Source organism: Ovis canadensis, chromosome 3, assembly GCF_042477335.2.
Source record: "Ovis canadensis isolate MfBH-ARS-UI-01 breed Bighorn chromosome 3, ARS-UI_OviCan_v2, whole genome shotgun sequence".
NCBI classification, from domain to species: Eukaryota; Metazoa; Chordata; class Mammalia; order Artiodactyla; family Bovidae; genus Ovis; species Ovis canadensis.
In genome coordinates this window covers 92081298-92105726 of record NC_091247.1, presented here as the reverse complement: position 1 = coordinate 92105726, position 24429 = coordinate 92081298, and the positions used below count along the sequence as shown (strand labels likewise).

The 24429-nt window shown below is 36.3% G+C and overlaps 1 protein-coding gene across 4 annotated transcripts in view; it reads right to left on the bottom strand.

The window, feature by feature from the left end:
* The window catches only part of MEMO1 (mediator of cell motility 1), a 111328-nt gene that overhangs the window by 20354 nt on the left and 66545 nt on the right, over positions 1–24429 (bottom strand). For 3 of the 4 annotated variants that reach the window (XR_011255753.1, XM_069583627.1, XM_069583626.1), the window contains exons 5-6: positions 22702–22814; positions 20334–20445 (exon numbers count right to left, since the gene is read on the bottom strand). The exons of the other annotated variant lie outside the window; for it this stretch is intronic. Coding sequence is in view for 2 of the 3 variants with exons in the window: in XM_069583627.1 (XP_069439728.1) it covers positions 20334–20445; positions 22702–22814 (225 nt within the window). In the remaining variant the exon portion in view is untranslated. The remainder of the gene's footprint in view (positions 1–20333; positions 20446–22701; positions 22815–24429) is intronic. 4 annotated transcript variants of the gene reach the window in all.

The window sequence follows — 24429 nt, the reverse complement described above, 5'->3', positions numbered from 1 at the left end:
AAAGAAAACAGAAAGGGAAAAAAAAGTCATTTAAGAAATATAATAAAAATAGATTTCCAATGCTTGGCACTAAAAAGTGGAACATTTATTAACAGTGGTATGGATAATATACATAATGTTGAATCCTTAAAATCTATAAATTAATATTTAAAGAAAACCATTTAAAAATGAGAAGTACAGAATATTAAAAATATCTATGTAAATTACAGAAATGTACACTAGTTCTTTAGATAAAGCAGCTTGGTAAACGAAGCTATTTTACTACGAACAATAACATCAAATATAAAAGTAAGCTCACGAAATCACTATCATCAATCTTCTCAACTACCCAGAAAAGCTACAATCATCTCTGCCCAATGCTTCTGCAGTTTAAAAGAGCATTAAATTTTTCCTTACTTGACTTAATTCTGATTGTAAACACCACCATTTCTGGCACTAGCTCTATAAACCTGCCAAGTGAGACCCACAAAACTTATCTTGGCTCCCAAAAGATTCACCAGCTGCACCTCACACCTAAACTAATTAAACAGATACAGGACAGTCTGAAGATACAACTCAAATTTCACTGGCATCTAGGATGGACATAGAATTCAAGGAAATAGGTATTAATTTCTGGCAGCAAGAAAAAGATACCACGCCCATCCACAATGTCTATAGCATATTTACAAGTCCCTTTTTCACTCTACAGATTGAAAGATTTATGGAAAAGGAACAAAGCAAATTAAGAATAACCGTGACGGGCTATAGAAACAGACCTTTAAATTTTTTCATTGTAGTGAAATTTAACTTACATATATCCAATATTATTTATATTCTAAATGACCCCAGATTTGACATTGTAGAAACATGACTCATGCTTGTCTGACTTGTTCTGAACAGGATAAAAAAAAAATCTTATGATAAATGGTTTTTAATATGATAATCTGGCACTTAATTGATATAGGACAAACAGAATTTATAAAAGGGTCTGTAAAAAAAAAAAAACTAGGTTTAAGTATTACCAAAATAAATGTTAGCTCAGCTTCATAAAGCTAAATTCAGGGCACCCAAGCGCCTCCCCCAAAAAGGCCCCCTTACCCTTGTCAATTGCGAAATAAACAGATCATACAGATCTCCAGTCCCTCTGCAATGCAGGGGCTTCTTGGGCAGAATCTGCATCTATGGAGTAAGAAAAAAACAGGAAGCTGGCAGAGGAAGCTGCCATGGGATATCTCTTTCTATGATTCTTACCACTGTGCTTCACAACTGCGTGAATGAATAGGGGCTTTTCAGTAAGGTAAGAGTGATTATCATATGAAAGAAAAGAATCTGTACTCTAGCAAAAAATTCAAGAAGATTGTTATGAGTTGTTCTAACTTCAAGTACTACCTACATAAATAAAAACACTAAGATCATTAAAATGAAACAGTAGGGAAGCAGAGTATAAAAAAAACAAGAAGTCAGAAGAAATGGGTTCAAGTACTATCTCTATCACATACAAACAAATGTTGATTGCAAAGGTAAGTTACTAACCTAAAAATTTATCTTATTTGTAAAATGATCATAATTACAATATCTAATTCATAAAACTGTTTAAAAGTGAGGAATACTGTAAGAAAAGTACTTTGTCAGTGTTAATTTACTCTGAAGAAGCATCACAAGTCTACTCTCTAAGAGCCACCAAACCACTCAGTTAACCTCAGTTTGAGCTATCTATAACAGGGGTAAAAGTCTCATACTACTGAGAAATCCAACCTTTGAATTAAGATTCATCCATCTACCTCTTTGCCATTTCGCTTTTTAAAAAATTATTGTTACTACTGTTCTCTATCCCCACAAAGCATAAATCAAAGAAGAGAGCATTTGGCTTTGAAATGTGACATTCCTATAAAAAGTCCAGAATCCAAGTTGTGAAGCTGGTCTTCCCTAGCGAAAGAGTATAAAATCTTGCCCTCAAAGAACAATTATAAAACTGAATAAAACTGTCCAAAAAACAACCATTTTGTGCTCTGAAAATCAAGCAAAGGCCAAAAAATACAATGAGAAGAGTTAATTCCTGAAAAATAACGTTTTTGAGAAGAACAGTGCAAGCCTGGCACCTTACCAGGAATTGCCTCAATCCTCCCTCCTTCAACATTATGGTAAATGCAAGGTGAGGCTGGCCATGAAAAACCAACAGCTTTGCTGTTGAAGGAGGCTGACTTTGGCTTGGGGCAGAGAGCAGAATACCCACACCCAACAGGAAACAGAAAATCCTGCCACTTTTGTAGTCTGAAATGACCACACCATTTGAGCCAAGCCACAAACCTGAGGACTACCTAGAAATCTAATAGGGAGGTCTTAGGAAGGAAAGAGCCATATAGGGAGGGACAGGATAAATTCACAAATTCTGAGAAGATGCCCTGGCTGAACAGGAGGCAGCACATGTATGCAGGGGAGGTCCAGAAGGCTGAAGCTCCACCCAAATGCCAGGGAACCGGGAGGATGAGAGCAAGCACAAAGGCAAGTGGAGACCTGAGGGACAATAAGCTCTTACACATCCCTGGCTGCCTGGAAACAAGGGATGCACACAAGCACTGGGAGACCAGAGAAGACCCAAGAGAAAGAAAAAGAGGCAAATTTGAAAACTTCTAATGTTCTCCCCAAAACACTCACAACCCACCAGCACACGGTGAAAGCTATATAGGCCCAAGGCATTTAAACACAACTTCCAAACAAACAGTAGCTAGCACCAAGCAGTGCAGACACCAGGGAGAACTCTAGAAAGCCGAGGCAAAAACAAGTAAGAATGTTTTAAAAGCTGAGGAGATGCATCAATAGCCAAACACTGGAACAAAGATTCTGCAGACAGAGTCTATGAAAGGCACCTTTTTGAAAAAATGAGGGCTTCCCTGGAAGCTCAGTGGTAAAGAATCCACCTGTCAATGCAGGAGGTTCAAAAGCTGGTCCAGGAAGATCCCACATGCCTCAGAGCAACTAAGTTTGTGTGCCACAACTACTGAGCCCGTGCCCAGCAGCCTGGGAGCTGCAACTACTGAAGCCTGCAAACCCTAGAGCCTATGCTCCACAAGAGAAACCACTGCAGTGAGAAGCCCATGCACCACAACAAACAGCAGCCCCTGTCTGCTGCAACTAATAGAGCAAGGAAGACCCAGGACAGCCAAAAATAAATGCATGCATGAATGAAACCATCACCACTATCATCGGAAGAAAAAAATTGATAAAATTACAATAAAGTTGCTATAATATACTGTACTATGTAAACGTTCAGTTTCAAAGAAAAAAAAAAATTCAGAGCCAAAGAACAAGGAAACTGTAACCATTCTTGGGAGCAAGGAGAGAGCTAGCAGAAGCTGTATTCAAGTGGAATTGGATATTAGAGTCAGCAGACAGATTTTAAAGTTATTATGTGCTCACTCAGTCGTGTCCGACTCTTTGCAGCCCCATGGACTGTCGCCCACCAGGCTTCTCTGTCCATGGAATTTTCCAGGCAAGAATACTGGAGTAGGGTATCTTTTCCTACTCCAGGGGATCTTCCTGACCCAGGAACTGAACCCGCATCTACTACACTGGCAGGCAGATTCTTTACCACGAGCATCACCTGGGAAGCCCCTAAAGTTATTATAAATATGTTAAAAGAAATAAAGGAAACTATGCTTTAAAAAGTTTAACGTATACATATATACAATGACTACAGCAAATATCAACAAAGAAACGTAAACCATTAAAAAGAACCAAAGGGAAATTTTAGAGTTGAAAAGTATAACTGAAATGAAAAATTCACTATATGGTCTGAAGAGGAGAATCAATATTACATAAAGAATCAGTAAAATTAAAGACAAAATAAGTTATCCAATCTGAAGAACAGAGGAAAAAAAAGACTGAAGAAAAATGAATAGAGCAGTGGAGACGTGTTCACAACATCAAATACAATAGGATGCACACAATGAGAGTCCCACAAAAGTTACAGGAAAAAAGTCAGAAAAAATAATGGCTGAAAACTTTCCAAGTTTCATGAAACATTTATCTAGAGATCAAAAACACTCAACAACCCAAAGCAGGTAAGTATAAAAAGATTTCCAACCTAGATACAGCACAACGAACTGACGAAAACCAAAGACAAAGAGAAAATTGTGAAAGCAGCAAAAAGACAATGACTCATTACCTACAGGATAGTCTTTTCAACAGATAGTACTGGGATAATTGCATAATCCATAGGACAAAAAGTGAAGTCAGACCTTTACCTCGTACCATACACAAATTGGATCACAGACACAACTATATTATAAGCTAAAATTGTAACGCTTAAGAGAACAGGGTTCAGCAAACATCTTTTGAAATGGGCCATACTAGGTTTTCTGGGCTATACAATCTTTTTAGCAACTTCTCAACTGCTACAGTAAAGAGAAAGCAGCCATAGTCAATAGGTAAATGAATGGGTGTGTCTATGCTCTGATAAAACATTACAGTAACAAGCTGTCAGCTAGATATGGTCTGCAGGGTGTGTTTGCTGACCATGTTCAAGAAGAGAAAACCTATGTAACCCTAGATTAGGCAAAGATTTCTTGATATCAAAAGTGGAATCCATACAAGAAAAAAAAAGAAATAAAGAAATTGAATCCATCAAGAACATTTGCTCTTCAATAAACACCATTAAGAAAACAAACAGATAAGATATACCATGGGAAGAAATCTTGGCATATCAATAAAAAACTTATGTCCAGAATACAAAAATCTCTCATAACTAAGTAAAAAGATAAATTATCAAATTAAAATTAGGGCAAAATATATGAACAGACATTTCACAAAAGAAGATACACAAATGACTATCATATGAAAAGTTGCTCAACTTCACAAGTCCCTGGGGAGATGGCAAACTAACACCACAGTCAGCTTACACTACACATCTGTCAGAAGGGTTGTAATGTAAAGACTGACAATACCAGGTATTGGCCAGAATATGGAGAAACAGAACCCTCATGCTTTGTACCCTAGAATATAAAATGGTCCCATCACTATGAAAAACACAGACTTATCATATGACTCAGCAATTCCATTCACAAGTACCTATTCAAGAGAAATGAAAACATATATTCATATAAAGACTTGTACAAGAATGTTTATAACATTATTCCTAACAGCCAAAAATGAAGATGATCCAAATGCCCATCAACTGGTGAATGGTTAAACAAAATGGGGCACAGTCATACAATGGAATATCCACTTGGCAATAAAAAATGAATGAACCGTTAATACACAATGCAACGTGGATGAATCTCAAGAACAGTATGCTAAGTGAAAAAGGACCGACACAAAGGACTACATATTGTATGATTCTATTTATTTAAAATTTCCAAAAAATACAAATCTACAGAGAAAGAAGGTAATGGGTACCTGAGGTTGAGAATAGAAGCAGAAATTGTCCTCAAATGAACACAAGGTCTCTTTTTTGGGTGATAAAAATGTTAAAACTAGATTGTGAGGGACTTCCCTAGTGGTCTAGGGGCTAAGACTCCATGTGCCCAATGCAGGGAGCCCAGGTTTGATCCCTGGTTAAAAAACTAGATCCCATATGCTGCAGCTAAAGATCCTACATGCTATAACTAAGATCCAGTCCAGCCAAATAAATAAATAAAAATAAACAAAATATTCTTTTTAAAAAAACTAGATTGTGAAAATGTCTGCACAAATCTATAAACTCATCAAAAATTTTATAGGATATAAATTCATACTTCAAGCTTCAATAAAACTGTCAAAAAAAGAAAGAAAATCCATCTCTGCTACCTGCAGCAGGTTACTTAAACTATCATCTGTCATCCATAAAAACAAAGTTAATAAAACCCACCTTACAAAATACCTACGAGCACGTCAGTAATACAGATGAAAGTTTTAGCCCTTCTTTTTCTGTCCTATGCCTTAATCCATGCTGTGGAAAATTTCTGTATCCAAGATGTGTAACAAACAAAAAACTGAAATCACAGAACCAATAGTGAAGCACTCTCCTTAAAAACAAACAATATCACTCTATATCACCAATGCTTTTACTGGTACAGAGTACAAAAAAGTCTAAATTCTAATGTAAATATTCTAACATAAAAATGTGAATTCTGTAGCTAACACAGTTCTATAGTTAATGGTATAGTTAATAATACTATATGAACATCTGAAACTTGGTAAGCGTAGATTTTAAAGTCCTTATCAGAAGAAAAATATGAATTCTAATATGAATATTCTAAGTGATAAGAAGATCATTTAAATGGCAGTTTTCACGAAATTAGCGGCATATAAATAACTGAAATCTTAAAAGTGATGACATTTTAAACTAGATCAAATACTGTATACAAATAGTTATTTGATTATTCTTTCCATGGCATTTATTTGAACATTTCTCCTCTGAACAACATTGATGAACATGAGAATTTTCTTTTCTATACAAATCCTTCCAACTTTCCAAAGATTTTAGAAGCAGTCTAGAGCTTCTCAGGTGAGAATTTTTAAAAAATCATAACTAAGCCAGTCAAAAGAAAAGCTATTCTTATCTCTAAGATGCTGAAGCTGTTGCCACAATAGCGCTATATAATTTATTCTCCTCTCCTCTTTTAGATAGAAAATATTCATAGGAGGAAAAAAGAGAGGACAAAACATATGTAGATAAATACTAAAAGTCTACTCTGATAAAAATAAAATATATTCCAATCTTCTCAAATGTCTTATGGTACCTCTTGCTCATCCTTTTCATGGTCACAGAAACAAAAACTGTTCCATTACAATCAAAAATGAGAGATACTCCATGCTCTGTAATTCTAAAAAATGCTCTCTTCCTGATATACAGGTACTAATCCAAAGGAATCTTCTATGTTCATGAAAAAGAGAAACTGAGCAATATACAAAGAAAACATACATTTGCTCTAAAATCTCAATAAATGACAATTTAAAAAAACAAGATATATGCAGAAATACACGACCAGGAGTATGAAAGTCAAAGAGTAAGAATACATGTGAAAATTGCACTGCTCTTGTGGCTGTCATTTAAGCTGGATGGGGGTGGAAAATCTCAGGCTGTTTTCTATGCCCATAGACAAGTCATTCCACCCTGTTAAAGAGTAACTACATAAGAGCATACCTTACTTTTTCTCTGATCATTTTAAATAGTTGAAGACCTTGACTGAGGCCAAATCAGAAAGGAAAGAAGAATCTTAAGACCTAGTACAAACCTAAACTATAAAGGAGTTAAAATGGTATTCAGGTGAATCAAAAATTCACAAAGTTGGAATGGCAATACGGCAGCCTGGAACTGGGAAAGTGGCAAGGGAATTCTGCAACTGGGTTAAATTCAGCAGACTTGTTGCGGAAATCTTTAGAAAGTCCTATGTGTAAGACTGGCCTTTGGGTACCTAGCAACTTGGCTTCTGCAATGTTATTTAGGTGGATTAAGGCTCTTTTTACCCACTTGGGACATAGTACCAGCCTGCCTAGATTGTTAATAAATTATGTGATTATGGCAATGCTTTCCTTCTGCAAGTTTCAGTATAGCTTTACAGTCTTAGTTTTATGTCTACATGACTAGTCCCTAACAAAAATCCTGGATTTAGAATCTTAAAGCAGGCGTCCCTGGCCAGAAGCACTGTATACGTGTTACAGTGCTGGAGGAACCATGTTCTGTTCGGCCCACCCCTATGGGAGGGAGAATGCTGGAAGCCTACATTCAGATTCCTCCAGATTCTGCTCGACACGCCTTTTGTCCCTTGCTGGTCCTGCTGCGTATCACATCTTTTCTAATAAACTGGAGTCCTCATACGTCTATGAGTCCTTCAAGTGAGGCTGGTCGTGGAACTCTCAAAAACGGTGTTAAAGGCACAGAGACTGAAAGGAATCATAACGTGGAGTTTCAGGGAACCCTACGTGGGAGAATTCCATTAATCTTTTCCTCTTGATCAAATTCACCTTCAACAACAGGGATATACATACAGATTAAATGCAGAATACTGTGACTCACTGTGAGAAAGAATAAACTAGAAAGACCCAGAAGACATCAGGCAGAGCCAAAGAAAATGGGGGAAAAGAGAGGGAAAGGGGGAAGGTAAACTGTCAATGACAACTAAAATTAACATTTAAGTCATTATAAATCTTTACTGTTTGATCAGGTAAGGGAATACAGTGAGACTATCAAAATTAATTTCAAAGGGTATACCTTTCTGAATTTCCATTCTGGTACGAAAACTAGTAAAAAGATTTTACAAGGGCAGGCGTATTTCAGGTACCAGAGAATCTTACTGAACTCTATTATGGAAACTCAACTGTTTGAAGCAAAACAGTAGTATGATGAACTGGCCCAAGTCAGCTTTCAGAATTATGGTCACACCAGTATGTTTTACAGAAACATTCCAGTATTTTGATGGAAACAAGTCAACATTTCCATGCCCTATGTTCTCCTAAAATTGTATCTGGTTTACACCAAAAAGTTAACATCTTGACCATCTCTGATATACTCTTACACATTAAAAGTATTTTAAATTATTTTACTCTCCCACACAGAAATATTTACCAAGTTTTCTTCATTCTCCCATAATCTGCTCAGTTTTAGCCATCATTACTTTAGTCCAAAGCCTTCATAATTTCTAAAATATTTCTATCAACCTCTTCCAACTCTAATTCATCCTTTACAGTACCATTATGCCATCGAAGAAGAATACTCTTACAGTCAAGTTCTAATCATCACCCTCCTTCTCAAGAACATTTATTAGCTCTATAACAATCATGGAATAAAATACAAATATCTTAAAATGACATTCAATGTCCTTCATAATCCTGTCCCAACCAACCATTCCAGCTTTCTAATCTTGGCCCTCTTACTCTCTGCACCTACAAGGTTACCTACTCAAATGGTTCCAGGCCCATGCTGGTACCATATGTGTGCGAAAGGTCAGATAAGGCATATGATAACAAGAAGGGGCAGGATCAACATCAAACTAAAAACATTCAAATCTGTGAAAAACTTTTTCTACCTATGCAGGTCAAACAAAAGTCATCTAGAGACAGACCTCAGTTACTAACCCAGACTTCTGTAACTTCCACAAACTAAGTCAAATAGGTTTCTGCTCTTAAAATTAGCCCTGGGCTTTCTTACTTCCACATTTTATATTTACAGTATTCTGTTTCCAACAGAAAATTCTGCCTCATTCTGTGAAAACTACAGTCATCCTCAAAGTACACCCAAATATCATCTTCTTCACAATTCTTCTCTGTGCTCCCCTAACTCAGCTGTCACCTTCATCCCTTTTTTTCTGCTTCTATAAACTCTTCAATTGTACTTATTACATTTTGAATTATATTACATTTATTTATATACAGTTCTTATTCCTCCAACTGGACTATATGCTGAGGACACACACAATATTGACTTATTTTTGTATCACTCATTATTCCCTGCATAATTAAGCAACTCTACTTATATCTGAAAAATTCAGATTAACCAAATTTTTAAATTTTGAAGGTTCAATTCAGTTTAGTCACTCAGTCATGTCCGACTCTTTGCGACCCCATGAACCACAGCATGCCAGGCCTCCCTATCCATCACCAACAGCCGGAATCTACCCAAACCCATGTTCATTGAGTCAGTGATACCATCAAACCATCTTACCCTCTGTCATCCCCTTTTCTCCTGCCCCCAATCCCTCCCAGCATCAGAGTCCTTTCTAATGAGTCAACTCTTTGCATGAGGTGGCCAAAGTATTGGAGTTTCAGCTTTAGCATCAGTCCTTCCAATGAACACCTAGGACTGATCTCCTTTAGGATGGACTGGTTGGATCTCCTTGCAGTCCAAGGGACCCTCAAAAGAGTCTTCTCCAACACCACAGTTCATAGCATCAATTCTTCGGCACTCAGCTTTCTTGATAGTCCAACTCTCACATCCATATATGACTACTGGAAAAACCATAGCCTTGACTAGATGGACCTTTGTTAACCAAGTAATGTCTCTGCTTTTTAATATGCTGTCTAGGTTAGTCATAACGTTCCTTCTAAGGAGTAAGCGTCTTTTAATTTCATGGCTGTAATCACTATCTGCAGTGATTTTGGAGCCCCCCAAAATAAAGGTAAATATCTTTAAAACAATCAAATCTTTACATCAATAACTAGTAAAACTGGACAGGGAGGAATTACCACTATGGAGCCAAAATGAGTTTTGCTTACTAGCCTACTTAATTACTCCCTATAAATAAAATACATTATTCTTAATTTGAGATTAATACAAACACTGGAAAAGGAAACATCTCTTGTGTGTTCTTGAGGAGGTGGCAAAGATAAAAGACATCCTTTGTCCAATCCAAAACAGCAAGTTTTAAATAATAAAATCAGAGCCACAAACTGGTAATAAGTCTTTCAGAAAGAAGGAAAACGACATAGTTCATAAGCTCATATCGACACAGAAAAAAAGAAGCACATTAGAAAGGAATAAAAGAATTTAAAATAACATCTTTGGTTTATTTCATTTTTCTTATCCTTAATTGATCTAACGTAATGATTTGTTCAAAATAATACAGCAACAATGTGTTGGTACTTACAGTTTATGAATGACAACGTTATAAGGGATAAGAGCAAGAAACTGTGAATAATGTGAGACGCCTGCACTGCATGAATCAGTACAGTGTTATTTGAAAGTGTACTTGCATCAGTTGCAAACGTACATTGCAAACTTTACAGCAACCGCTAAAAAAAGTAAAAAGAAGTGTAACCTATGCTAAGAGATGAAAGAAAATGAACTTGTATTAAATGTTCAATTAAAATCAGAGGAAAAAGAAAAAGAGAGTGAGAAAAGAAAGAACAAGAACAGTGAATAGAAAATGGTAAAAAATGTAACAGATATTAATCCAACAATATCAATAATCTTTTAACAGGTGAGTGGAAAGGTAAGTTTTCATTCCAATCCCAAAGAAAGGCAATGGCAAAGAATGCTCAAACTACCACACAACTGCACTCATCTCACATGCTAGGAAAGTAATGCTCAAAATTCTCCAAGCCAGGCTTCAGCAATACGTGAACCATGAACTTCCAGATGTTCAAGCTGGTTTTAGAAAAGGCAGAGGAACCAGACATCAAATTGCCAACATCCGCTAGATCATGGAAAAAGCCAGAGAGTTCCAGAAAAACATCTATTTCTGCCTTACTGACTATGCCAAAACCTTTGACTATGTGGATCACAATTAACTATGGAAAACTCTGAAAGAGATGGGAATACCAGACCACCTGACCTGCCTCTTGAGAAACCTATATGCAGGTCAGGAAGCAACAGTTAAAACTGGACATGGAACAACAGACTAGTTCCAAATAGGAAAAGGAGTACGTCAAGGCTGTATATTGTAACCCTGCTCATTTAACTTATATGCATAGTACATCATGAGAAATGCTGGGCTGGAGGAACCACAAGCTGGAATCAATATTGCCAGGAAAAATATCAATAACCTCAGATATGCAGATGACACCACCCTTATGGCAGAAAGTGAAGAAGAACTAAAGAGCCTCTTGATGAAAGTGGAAGAGGAGAGTGAAAAATCTGATTTCAAACTCAACATTCAAAAACTAAGATCATGGCATTGGGTCCAATCATTTCATGGCAAACAGGTGGGGAAACAGCAGAAACAGTGGCTGACTTTATCTTTTGGGGCTCCAAAATCACTGCAGATGGTGACTGCAGCCATGAAATGAAAAGATGCTTACTCCTTGGAAGGAACGTTATGACCAACCTAGACAGCATATTAAAAAGCAGAGACATTACTTGGTCAACAAAGGTCCCTCTAGTCAAGTCTGTGGTTTTTCCAGTAGTCATGCATGGATGTGAGAGTTGGTCTATAAAGAAAGCTGAGCACTGAAGAATTAATGGTTTCTAACTGGGGTGATGGAGAAGACTCTTGAGAATCCCTTGGACTGTGAGGAGAGCCAACCAGTCCATCCTAAAGGACATCAGTCCTGGGTGTTCATTGGAAGGACTGATGTTGAAGCTGAATCTCCAATACTTTGGCCACCTGATGCGAAGCACTGACTCATTTGAGAAGACCCTAATGCTGGGAAAGACTGAAGGCAGGAGGAGAAGGGGACAACAGAGGATGAGATGGTTGGATGGCATCACCGACTCAATGGACATGGGTTTGGGTGGACCCCGGGAGTTGCTGATGGACAGGGAGGGCTGGTGTGCTGCGGTTCATGGGGTTGCTAAGAGTCAGACATGACTGGGCCACTGAACTGAACTGAATCCAATGATATCAATACTCTTTTAATAGGTGAGTGGAAAAACTAACACAGCCATAAAATGGGCTATTATTCAACAACAAAGGAAAACAAGCTACCAAGCCATAAAAAGACTTGGAGGAATTTTGATAATATATTACTAAGCTCAAAAAGTCAACCTGAAAAAGCTACGTATTACATGATTCCAACTACACGATATTCCAGAAACTATATGGCTATGAGGACAATAAAAAGATCAGTAGTTACCAGGCGTCAGATGGAGGTGGAGTGAAGAGAGAAGATGAATAGGTAGAACACAGGGGATTTTTAGGACAGTAAAACTACTCTACATGGGACTATTAAAGGTTGAGAGACATGAAATGAAGCATTTGGCAAAGCCAAAGACTATACTAACACAAAAGAGTGAATCCTAATTAAACTATGAACTTTATTTAATAATCATGTATCAATACTGGTTCCTCAATTTTAACAAATACATTATACTAATATAAGATATTAAGAACAGGAAAAAGTTCAGTTATTAGTAATTAATGCCATACAAGGCATTTGGTATTTGATAGTAGTTTTCTCACTCAGGGAACTCAAAAATATAATTAATAAGAATAAACACAAGAAATTATAAGAGTTAGGCTTAACAATCTGGATAAACTATACAAAATCAATATTTTTTTAAATATATATAATGGTATAAGTACTGAAGTTGTCAAATCCTAACCACAGTGAATTTCTAAGATTGCCTTGAACCTAAAATCTAAGATGAAAGATTTAAATACAGTGTACTGTGCTTTCAAGCTGTCCATGTTACAAAAATATTAGCAGTAACAAAAACTACTATATGGCTAAAAATATAATATTTTTACAGTGAACGTAAGTATTTTTACAGGGCCATATTTCTCAAACACTTCAAAAGTCACTAAAGAATTGTACTATTTACTTTGCACATTTTTCTGAACAAAAAAAGGACTAAAACTGAGGCAAAGGAATTGTTCTATATCTTGATGGTGTTGCATATTTAGAAATCGACATTTATCAGTATTCATAGACTTCTATGTCACAAAGAATATATTTTACAGTGACCCAAAATCAATTAAAATTTTAAACTGTAAACAAAGAATAAATGAGAATAATACAGAGAAAGGAATAAAAGGCGGGAAAGATAACAGAGTAAAATGCAAAGAAAAAGAAGTGGCAGCATGTTGTTAATTTTAAGAGTGTGTTAGTCACTCAGTCGTGTCCGACTCTTTGCGACCCCATGGACTGTATGTAGCCTACCAGGCTCCTCCATCCATGAGATTTTCCAGACAAGAATACCAGAGTAAGTTGCCTTTTACTTCTCCAAATTTTAAGAGTAAATAGCTTTTTCAAGATAGATGATTTCTACATATCCCAACTTAAAAATATCTCTTAAATGCAATCATATATAATATTAAAAATTATTAATTTTGACAGTAAAGATAATATATGGAAAAAAGGATCAGAATAAAATGCTTAAAATAAGACCTCCTCTTAATATGAGATTATTATTTAATTACACAAAAATGTGTATGTATAAGTCTTATATATATATATACATACACACACACACACAAACACACACACACACAAACTTATATATGCATACATATATTTTAGCATTTCCATAATAATCTTCACTGCCAGTAAACACTGCTGAGGAGAATAAAAGAGGGTTTCACTGCTCATTGTGTATGCTTTTAAATCATGTACACCCATTTTTTAAAAGGACAGATTTAACTTAGCAAGGACTTTATGGGTCATTTTGTTTTCTCCTCTATATTAGTCTTTTTTTTTTTTTAAAGAAAGCTCTAATGAATATCACTTTTAAATCTGCTTAATATAAGAGAATTATAAATAATACACTTAGATATTTAATTTTTTAGCCCATCATAATTTTCATAATAGTGAAAACTGAGGGAAAAGTTTTAAAATTAGGCAACTGAAGTACTACATAGTCATATACTGGAAAGTCCTATGTATACCCAATTAAAAGGAGCTTTTTAAAAAAACATGTAAATAGGTTCATGACATAAAAAGCAGCTAATTAAAAAACTATGACCTCATTTTTGGGAAATATTTAATGAAAGTATTAATAGATTGCTATTAATTTATTCAACAATTAATTGATGAGATCCTGTTTGTGCCAGATACTGAGATGGGTACAGAATATGCAGAGTAGACCAGCTGCCCTGGAGTAGGGGACAGGTTAGGGGAAAGGAGAGAAGGGAAGCAGACAGATATACATGCATACATAACCTCCCAAAAGGCTATTTAACTGCAGTGCTACCGTGGTAGGCTATCTACAAACACAATCAACAAAATTCCTCCCACCTCTGAATGCTCATGCCATTCCTCCCATTAGGTACAATTTTTCCCTCCCCTTGAATCCAGTCTTCCAGTTTGCATTGTCAAGTAAAATACGGCACAAGTAATACTGTGCCACTTGCAAGCCTAAAGATTAAGAGACCTAAAATTTCTACTTACTTTCTTGCTACACTGAATTGCCATGTACTTCAGGATAGATCAGCAGGAAAGGGAAACCACGTGTAGAGAAAGGCCCTGAAGAAAAGTAACAAGTGGAGACAGGACCAAGATGAGAACTAAGGTGCCTAGTAGACAACCTGCATTAAGCCCCAGACAGAAAGTGAGAGCACCCTGGAACCTCTAGCCTAAGTCAACCTATCTTACCTGACAGCAAATGAAATGGAAATGATTGGTTGCCACTCATCCCTGAACACAAATTTCTAGCCCAAAGAATCATAAGAAAACAAAATAAGTACTTTAAGGTGATATGCCATGCTACAACTGATAACCGAGACCAAAACTGGGTGCCTGGAAAGTGCATTACTAAAAGAGACACCTAGAAAATATAATATTGGCTTTGGGGACAAGAGACAGGTTGAAGGTGAAAGGGCAACAAGGAGCCTGAAAGTAGACAGGCAGTAAGGACACTGCTAGAAGAAGGGTTATCCGTATTATTTCCTGGCAGAAAATAATTAGCATAAAACTGTCACACGACAAAACTTAGAAGATTAGAGCATCTATAAATGTAACTAAGATTCCCCAACAAAATATTCAAAGTGTCAATGGCTTCTTCACAGCCAAATATGAGGAGATGCAAGAAGAAAAACATGAGCTAAAGAACTAACTATACGCAGAATTTAAAAGAAATATTTCTAACTAAGAGTTTCTTGGTTAGAAAATAACTGTTTCTCATCACTAGCCTCTACAGAGAACCAAACACTGTCAAGCAAACAGCCTAAGGACAAAGACCAAACACAGAGTACTACCAAGAACATGGGCTCAGAATCATCAAATCGAAACCACATCTGTAAAAGCCTGTGTTAGGACCACAGGAAGACTTCAGACCATGCTTGCATATTCTCTCAAGGTAAAACGGCTTCTAAGAAATTACACGGGATGTGAGAGTTGGACTGTGAAGAAGGCTGAGCGCCGAAGAATTGATGCTTTTGAACTGCGGTGTTGGAGAAGACTCTTGAGAGTCCCTTGGACTGCAAGGAGATCCAACCAGTCCATCCTGAAGGAGATCAGCCCCGGGATTTCTTTGGAAGGAATGATGCTAAAGCTGAAACTCCAGTACTTTGGCCACCTCATGCGAAGAGTTGACTCATTGGAAAAGACTCTGATGCTGGGAGGGATTGGGGGCAGGAGGAGAAGGGGACGACAGAGGATGAGATGGCTGGATGGCATCACGGACTCGATGGACGTGAATCTGAGTGAACTCCGGGAGTTGGTGATGGACAGGGAGGCCTGGCGTGCTGCGATTCATGGGATCGCAAAGAATCGGACACGACTGAGCGACTGAACTGAACTGAACTTGGGCTCCAAAGTGGAGAGAATCCTGTCTCAGTAAGAAAGTAGAGAGAATCCTGTCTCAGCAAGAAAGTGGAGAGAATCTTGTCACAGTAAGAACTGTGGATGTGACTTTTGTCTAATGGAATGTACTTTTAATCTTATATATAGAAAATCCACAATGTAGTTAACGGAGTTCTATCAGTTTGTACTAAAATAAAACACTATTTCAAATGAAAAGAGGCCTTTAGGCTTTTAACTGTCACATACAGCAGAATAAAACTGCTACTCAGATGCAAACAAAGCCCATTTCTTATGGAAAAGTAAATAGGACTAAAAGAACAGAGCCAAGAGCCAAAAGGACCCAGCCAAGAGCTAAGAATAATACAGATCTTCCTCAGCTTACAATGGGGTTAAGTCTAAATAAATCCATTATAAGTTGAAAATACATTTACTACACCTAACCTACTAAATATCATAGCTTAGCCTAGCCTACCTTAAGTGTGCTTACAACATTTTCAATAGCTTGCAGATGGGCAAAATTATCTAAAACAAAGTGTTATTTTATAATAAAGTTCTGAATCTCTCATGTAATTTATTGAATGTGCTATGCTTAGTCGCTCAGTCATGTCTGACTCTTTGCGACCCCATGGACTATAGCCCACCAGGCTTCTCTGTCCACGGGGATTCTCCAGGCAAGAATACTGGAGTGGGTTGCCATGCCCTCCTCCAGGGGATCTTCCCAACCCAAGGATCAAACTCAGGTCTCCTGCACTGCAGGAGGATTCTTTACCAGCTGAGCTACCCGGGAAGCCCAACTTATTGAATACTGTACTGAAAATGAAAAACAGAATTGTTGTCTGAGTACAAAAGGCTTTTTAAGTGTATTGGGTGTTCACCTTCTTGATCACATGGCTGACTGGGAGCTGCGAATCCCTGCCACTGCCTAGAAACATGAGAGAGTATCATACATATTGCTAGCCTGGGAAAAGATCAAAATTCAAAGTACAGTTTCTACTTAATTATGTATCACTTTCACACCATCAAAAAGCCAAAAAATCCTAAGTGGAGCCAGCATAAATCAGGAACCATCTGTAATGAATTATGAAACCACTATCAAAAGATAGAACCAAGCCATAATCAAGGACATTTTCTGTTTCCTGGTTAGATTTCAGAACTGCTTTAGAACAGAGACTACTACATGCTTTTCATTTTTCCACCCTCCAATGTGATTAACTGTCTTTGTCTCAAAACCACATACTAAGTATATTGCAGGGGGTGGGGAGGGGTGGGGCGGACAATGGGGAAACTTGCCTTCCTAGTTCACAGGTATCCAAATCAAAAAGAGCTGCATTCAAGGAGCCTCATCCACATCCCAACCAAATTCAGATGATAAAATAATGAACTTTGAACCTGATGTCATAACTGGATGAGATTTCTGGGCATCTTAGGAGATGTCCTCCATGTTGGAGAAACATGAATTGTCTACCACAGGAAGAACTGTGGTAATCCATCAACAAAGATGCCTGCCAACAATCCCTCCTACTTCTGTACACATATGCTACTCCTCCCATCAAGAGGTAGCATCTATTTCTCCTTTGGCAAACAAAATGCAGTGGAAATCATGATATGCAGTTTTAGGCCTAGTCCTTAATAAGCCAAGAAATATCTGGTTTTGTTCTGTTACCCAGAATCACCATGTAAAGAAATCCAGACCATCCTTCTAGAGACAGGCCAAAAAGATACAAAAGCCCTGGCTGATTAAAAAAAAAACAGGCCATAGAGAACAAATGAGGTATCTCAAGTAAAAGTGAGCACTAAAGTCATCTTGGATCCTCAAGGCCTACTCCAGTCATCTCAGTCAGTGTCTTGTGGACCAGAGCAAGGTGTTCCCTACTCAAACTCCTGACCCCAAAATTGTGAGCAATAAAAACAGTTATGATTTTAAGTCATAAGTTTTGAGGCAATTTGTTATTCAGTAAAGGAAACTGATACAGGTAATGGTAAGCTAGGTGACACAAGCAGTGCTTGCAGCAAAGGTTACAAAGGAAAAGTACTAGATGCTTTTGAAAGAGTCAGTATTAGGGATCCTAACAGCACCCCACTCCAGTACTCTTGCCTGGAAAATCACACGGACGAAGGAGCCTGGTAGGCTGCAGTCCATGAGGTCCCTAAGAGTCGGACACGTCTGAGCGACTTCACTTTCACTTTTCACTTCCATGCACTGGAGAAGGAAATGGCAACCCTCTCCACTGTTCTTGCCTGGAGAATCCCAGGGACCAGGGAGCCTGGTGGGCTGCTGTCTATGGGGTTGCACAGAGTCAGACACGACTGAAGCGACTTAGCAGCAGCAGCAACATAATCTGAGAGATAAGGAAGGTTTTCCTGAGAAGTGATATACTTAAAAGTGGTAATTCAATGTTTTTTAATAGGGAGGAAATTAAAAACATAAATTTTGTTCACTGGTTTCAAATTTCTATTTTCCTACATTTCCACATTTACACCTGTTTTACTTTTGAAATAACATTTTAGCCAGGAACAAAAGTTTTTTACTGTCCTGTTGCAGTTGAAGAATGGGATGCTCTGATGACACTAGCATTTCAAAAAGTAAACAGGCTATACTGCTTTAAAATTTTCTGAAGAATTAGAATGTATTAAAACACAAATAACCTAAAATTGGTAAAGAATCCACCTGCAACGCAGGAGATCCTGGTTCCATTCCTGGGTCAGGAAGATCCGCTGGAGAAGGAAAAGGCTACCTACTCCAGTATTCTTGGGCTTCCCTTGTGGCTCAGCTGGTAAAGAATCTGCCTGCAATGCGAGAGACCTGGGTTCGATCCCTGGGTTGGGAAGATCCCTTGGAGAAGAGAAAGGCTACCCACTTCAGTGTTCTGGCCTGGAGAATTCCTGGAGAATTCTATGGGGTCGCAAAGAATCGGACACGACTGAGCAACTTTCACAACCTAAAATTATACTGCTTACAATTTAATATCACTCTATTTTTGCAAACTTCTTCAGCTATGTAATCCCTTATAGTTATTTTTGTGAAAAGATGTGGACAACGTAAGACTGAGAGAAATAAATAATACTTTGATAACAGAATTAAGACTGGAAATAACTCCCAAAACTGCAATAATAGAATAAAACCAACATGAAAAAATTAAACAAAATTAATTGAAGAGACATTCACTTTTAGGGTTAAAAAGAAATCAACCACTGAAGCACAAAAGGAGAAAATAATCTAGTTTAACAGTATAAAAAACCCTTGGGGTTTCAGCTGACCACAAATATATCAGACAATAGTAAGTAAGCCATATCAGCATAAAAATTGTTAATCTCATACTTCATTAACACATTTAATTAACAAATATTTACTGTAAACCTAAGACATACCACTTATTTTCCTAAGAGAATACAGTAATGAGGACCAGAGAAGGAATAATCTCACCCTATTTAGAACTAATCAAACTAAAAACATATGGAATGTTAAGTCCATATAAAGGAAATGGTTGAAAAAATTACAGAAACGTGACCTTCAAAAGAAAAATGTTCTAATTTGAATATTGCCCTAAAGAAGAAAGAAAGGTCTTAAAACAATTCTTTCATTTTACCAAAATAATGACTACTATGTGACAGGCACTGTGCTAGGCACTGGGGTAAAAGTGGAAAACAAAATGTCCCTGTCTTCACTCTACTTATAGTCTAGTGAGCATGCTATCCTCAAAGACCTCTTAGCAGGTACCAAGTCAGCATTTTTTATAACAGAGATCTCTTTTATAAGAGATCTATGTTATATATAGATTATCTCACTTATTGTATATTACTACATAATAATTGCTTTTATAATAGAGATTCACATACTTTGATAAGGGCTGAAATAAATTACCTCCAAAGTTACTCCCAAATCTAAAATTTTATGACTACTTACTTGGAGCACTATACCATGAAAGAATATAATTGTTATTCTGAGATAAATAAATATATAATGAATAAGATAACAGGCAAACCAATAACATACAAACACACAGACACATGGGTTTTCTTGTTAATATTTCTACCTAATGAAACAACCATGCCACTTCATACATTTAACCTTCATAGCCAAACTACTCAAAACCAACTTCAATCCACATTCAGAAAAATCTAATCTCAAATTCTTTATTCCACTGTAACAAGAATTTTTAAGTCTCTTTATCCTAGTGATCATCTTACCCTAGTTAAAATAATTCCAAAGAAATTAATATCCATGATTTCTCTGGGATTTCTTATATTAATTAGTATACCTTTCCATGGCTTTAGCTGTATAAGGCAAATGCATTTCAATACTGTGTTCATCTTCATCTGTCTGCAGAGACATGCGTTCAAACATTCCTGTCTTCCATAGTTCTCCGTAAACTAGAGGTTTCAAAATATAGTAAAACAAATGTATTAATGTATATCCTTATCCTGTGAGACTACCCAGTAACACAAAACTACATGCTTTGGCAAGAGACAAAAGTATCACGTAATATTCTCCTTTGGCTTTAGTTTTAAAAAAAGGAAAAAACAACTAGCTTCTTATATAAGACAAAACAGTCAGACACGTAATGATTTACTCAGCATTTTCATATGTTATATAGTTACATAAAAAATAATAATTTAAAATTATCATCAGGTCCTTTCATTATATCTAAAATCACCTCTAAGTTTAAGGTTTTCCTTGACCTTAATCAACCAGTAGATACTAACAAGAACGGTTGATCAAAACTCCTACTGAAATATGGAAAAATCCCCCCGTCTACTTCCTCATGAGGTTTAATAATACAGTTTTTGAGTTTTGTTTTATTTTTAAATAAAATGTATAGGATTATTGTTTTACACCTTAGGTTTTGTTATACCAAGAACAGAAAATTCCTACTGAAAATGTTATTTTCCTCAGCATTAAGAATTAAACTTGTCAGGTAGACTGGAATATAAATTTACCACAGGACTATGCCTTAATCTTAAATTTTTAAAATGATTTAGCAATTCAGACCCTTCAGATGAATTATACTTAAAACATTATATAGCAAGAAAATAATGGAATTTAATACAAAAAAGACACAAGAATATTTTTATTTTATCATTGAACAGAACCAGCATTTTTATAACTACATCCTTAAATGGGTTTACCAATATCAAAGAAAGAAACAAATAACTATATGACTTTTCTTCTATGAAACTGTATCTGATTAAAAATTCTCATTGTTAGGCTATCCAAAACCAAAATTTTCTGAATGCTCTAACAAGGTTTTACAAATCAAGTGTGACCCAGAGGGTGGATGAAGGTAGTAAAAAGGTACAAACCTTCAGTAGTAAAATCAGTAAGTACTGGGGATGTTATGTACAACATGATAAATATAATGAACACTGCTGCATGTTATACATTAAAGCTGTTGAGAGTAAATCCTAAGAGTTCTCATCACAAGGGAAAAATATTATTTTGATTCTTTAATTTTATATCTATATGAGATTACATTCACTAAACTTATCATTTCATGATATATGAAAAGTCAAATTACTGTGTCACTTTAAAACTTATAATGTCATATGTCAATTATATCTCAATAAAACTGGAAGAAAAAATAAAAATTTTAAAAGCATTTTAAAAATTTAAAAATTACATACCCTAAAGCCATTCCAGGGAGTAAGGTTAGAAATATTCCAGTTTTGTTAATAAGCTATATCCTAACAACAAAATGCTAATACTCTATAGACCCCGAAATTATGAAAATTTAAGCCTAAAGTTTAGAAAGAGGTGACCATTTCCTTTGCAAACAGCTTCTTTTATTCTACAAAAGAATTTGCTGCAAAATTTCTTAAAACAATAAACACTCAACATAATTAAAATATAATTTCATGAACTGGAAGGATATACGCTAAGTTCATGAATGTGGCTACTTTTGGCAATGTGGGAATGTAAAGTGAGTTCAGATGAGGGGAAAGTCTGAGTCAAGTGTGAATGATAAGTACATGAGGGTTTGTTATAGTAGTTTCCGTACTGTTTGGCATTTTTAAAATTATGTTTACCCATTCCTCCAAAAATGCCATTAAAAATCAGAAAAATTTTACTTTACACATTCAGTGTACAAAATGGGACACAACTAAATAAAAAATGTGATGCCTGGAATCTTATTTTAAAAATGAAAATAACAGGTATGTTTTATAAATAAAATACACTTAAGATTTATGTAGCACTCTTCTTGCTGAGCTTCACAACTACAGGCTCATTTTTTCCCATAAAAACCATAAACAAGGAAATAAAATCATTATCCTCATTATCCATTTACAGTGAGGGATTTGTTATACACAGAGGAAGACTAACCTGCTCAAAATCTTTCAGAAAGTTGTTGTGGGTACCAATTTCTTTTCTGATGGTACGATGAGTACATGGTACTTCCCTGATTATAAATATAACCACTACAGTTCAGAGACTAGTGAATCTACAGATTTTTGTGGCTTGGCAGAAAAACTGCAGTTGTCTTTTAGGCATATGGAAGATTTTCTTAGTTTACACAAATTTTATTTTTAAAATTGAAATATTACAAAAGTAATACTTTTAATTTAAAATAAACTCATAATTCCTATTTTTAAAAACTTTGTTTACAAGCTGTAAGAGTTCTATATACTTACTCTTTTGGTCAATACGAAGGTCATACAGAGGTGTTCTATATATATCCACACTGGAAAGTGCACATCGAGAAAGGGGCACATGATGAGAAGGCCCAAGGATGAAAATTCTCCGGCTAGGAGATATACAACAAAAAACACAGGACAATTGCACTTCTACACAAACTTTATTAAATAAAAAGAAAAAAAAAAAGTAATTTTTTAAAATTATGTGTAATACTGTTTTCCTTGATTTCATCACCTACTGTTACATGCTAAACTGTGTTCCCTTAGTATCATACGTAAAGTCCGCCCCGCCCCGTACCTTAAAATGGAATCTATTTGGAGATAAGGTCTTTGAAGAGGTGGTTAAGTTAAAGTGAAGTCATTATAGTGAGGCCTGAATTCAATATGACTGGTGTCTTGACAAGAAGAGGAGGAGACACCAAAGGTGCACACATACAAAATGGTAACTGACCACGTGAAGAGACATCAGGAAGACAGCCATATGCAAGCCAAGGAAGGGGCCTCATAAGAAACCAACCCTGTCAACACCTTCATCTTGGACTTCTCCAGCATCCAGGATGAGGAGAAAATAAATTTCTGTTGTTCCAATCACCTAGTTTATGATATTTTGTTATGGCAGCACTAGCAAACTAGTGTACCTAATGACTTGCTTCTCAATTAAGTTCAGTTCCTTATCTCTGTCTTTCTGTTGAAATGGCTTTAAAAGAACTATGTTCAATACCTGGAAATACCAGTTACTAATTATCTGCAATAAACGAACTGACTACGCTTAAAATCACCTCTGTATTCACAATGGCTAGAACACAGGTTTTCAACAGCTACATTAATTGCATTTTAAACATTCCAGCTATTAAATAAAATCTCAAACACATCCTCAACTTGCCTACAACTTTAATAAAACTACATAACAGTATAAAGTCTGAAAATCCAACATATCACTACAAAGAATTATTCAGATAAAGCTATTGCCAGATTTCACCCATGGCAGAGAAGAAAGGCATCTTGTTGAGAAGAACTCAGTGTAATAATAAGCTTTCTCTGTTCCTATTCAAGTAGAAGTCATTCCCAAAAACAAAGAAACGTAATTATGTGTTCTTTGCACTATAGGCTAAAGAAAAGAATGGGGCTAACTTGTAGCTTAAATCTTTACAATCCCTTTATCTTAAACATCAAGATTAAAATTGACGAATTCTCATTTTATCTCAAACATCTCTATGATCTTAATTCCAAAACTCTCCATTTTCTCTATTCTCCCAGATTTATCAGAACAAAACTTTTCCCACCACACACATACTCACAGACAGGAAACTCTAAGTAAAAAGAATACATATATGTAACCTACACACCTAGAAAATTAAGAGCTACTCATTGCTCGATTAAGGGTCAAACACTCAAAGACTGAGACACCAGAGCTCTACCTGTTTCCCATCAAAAACTCGCAGGCCAAGGAATGTGTGCCATATTGCAAAATATTTATTTTGATAAAATTCTATTACAGGTAAGAAAATTAACCTATGGTGGGGTGTATCTTACTTGCTATCTGAGGTGTTAGGAGGATTGGGGGAGCTAGGAAAGATGTTGGTAAGGAAAAGGTGATTCTCAGTTTAGGCCCAAAATCTCCTGAAGAAACTGCAATCCTCAAGATGTCACTCAGAGCAGACATGTAAGACCACAAAGCATTTCTAGTCAGAAACATAATCCCTTTTCTCACCTCCCCTGCTAATA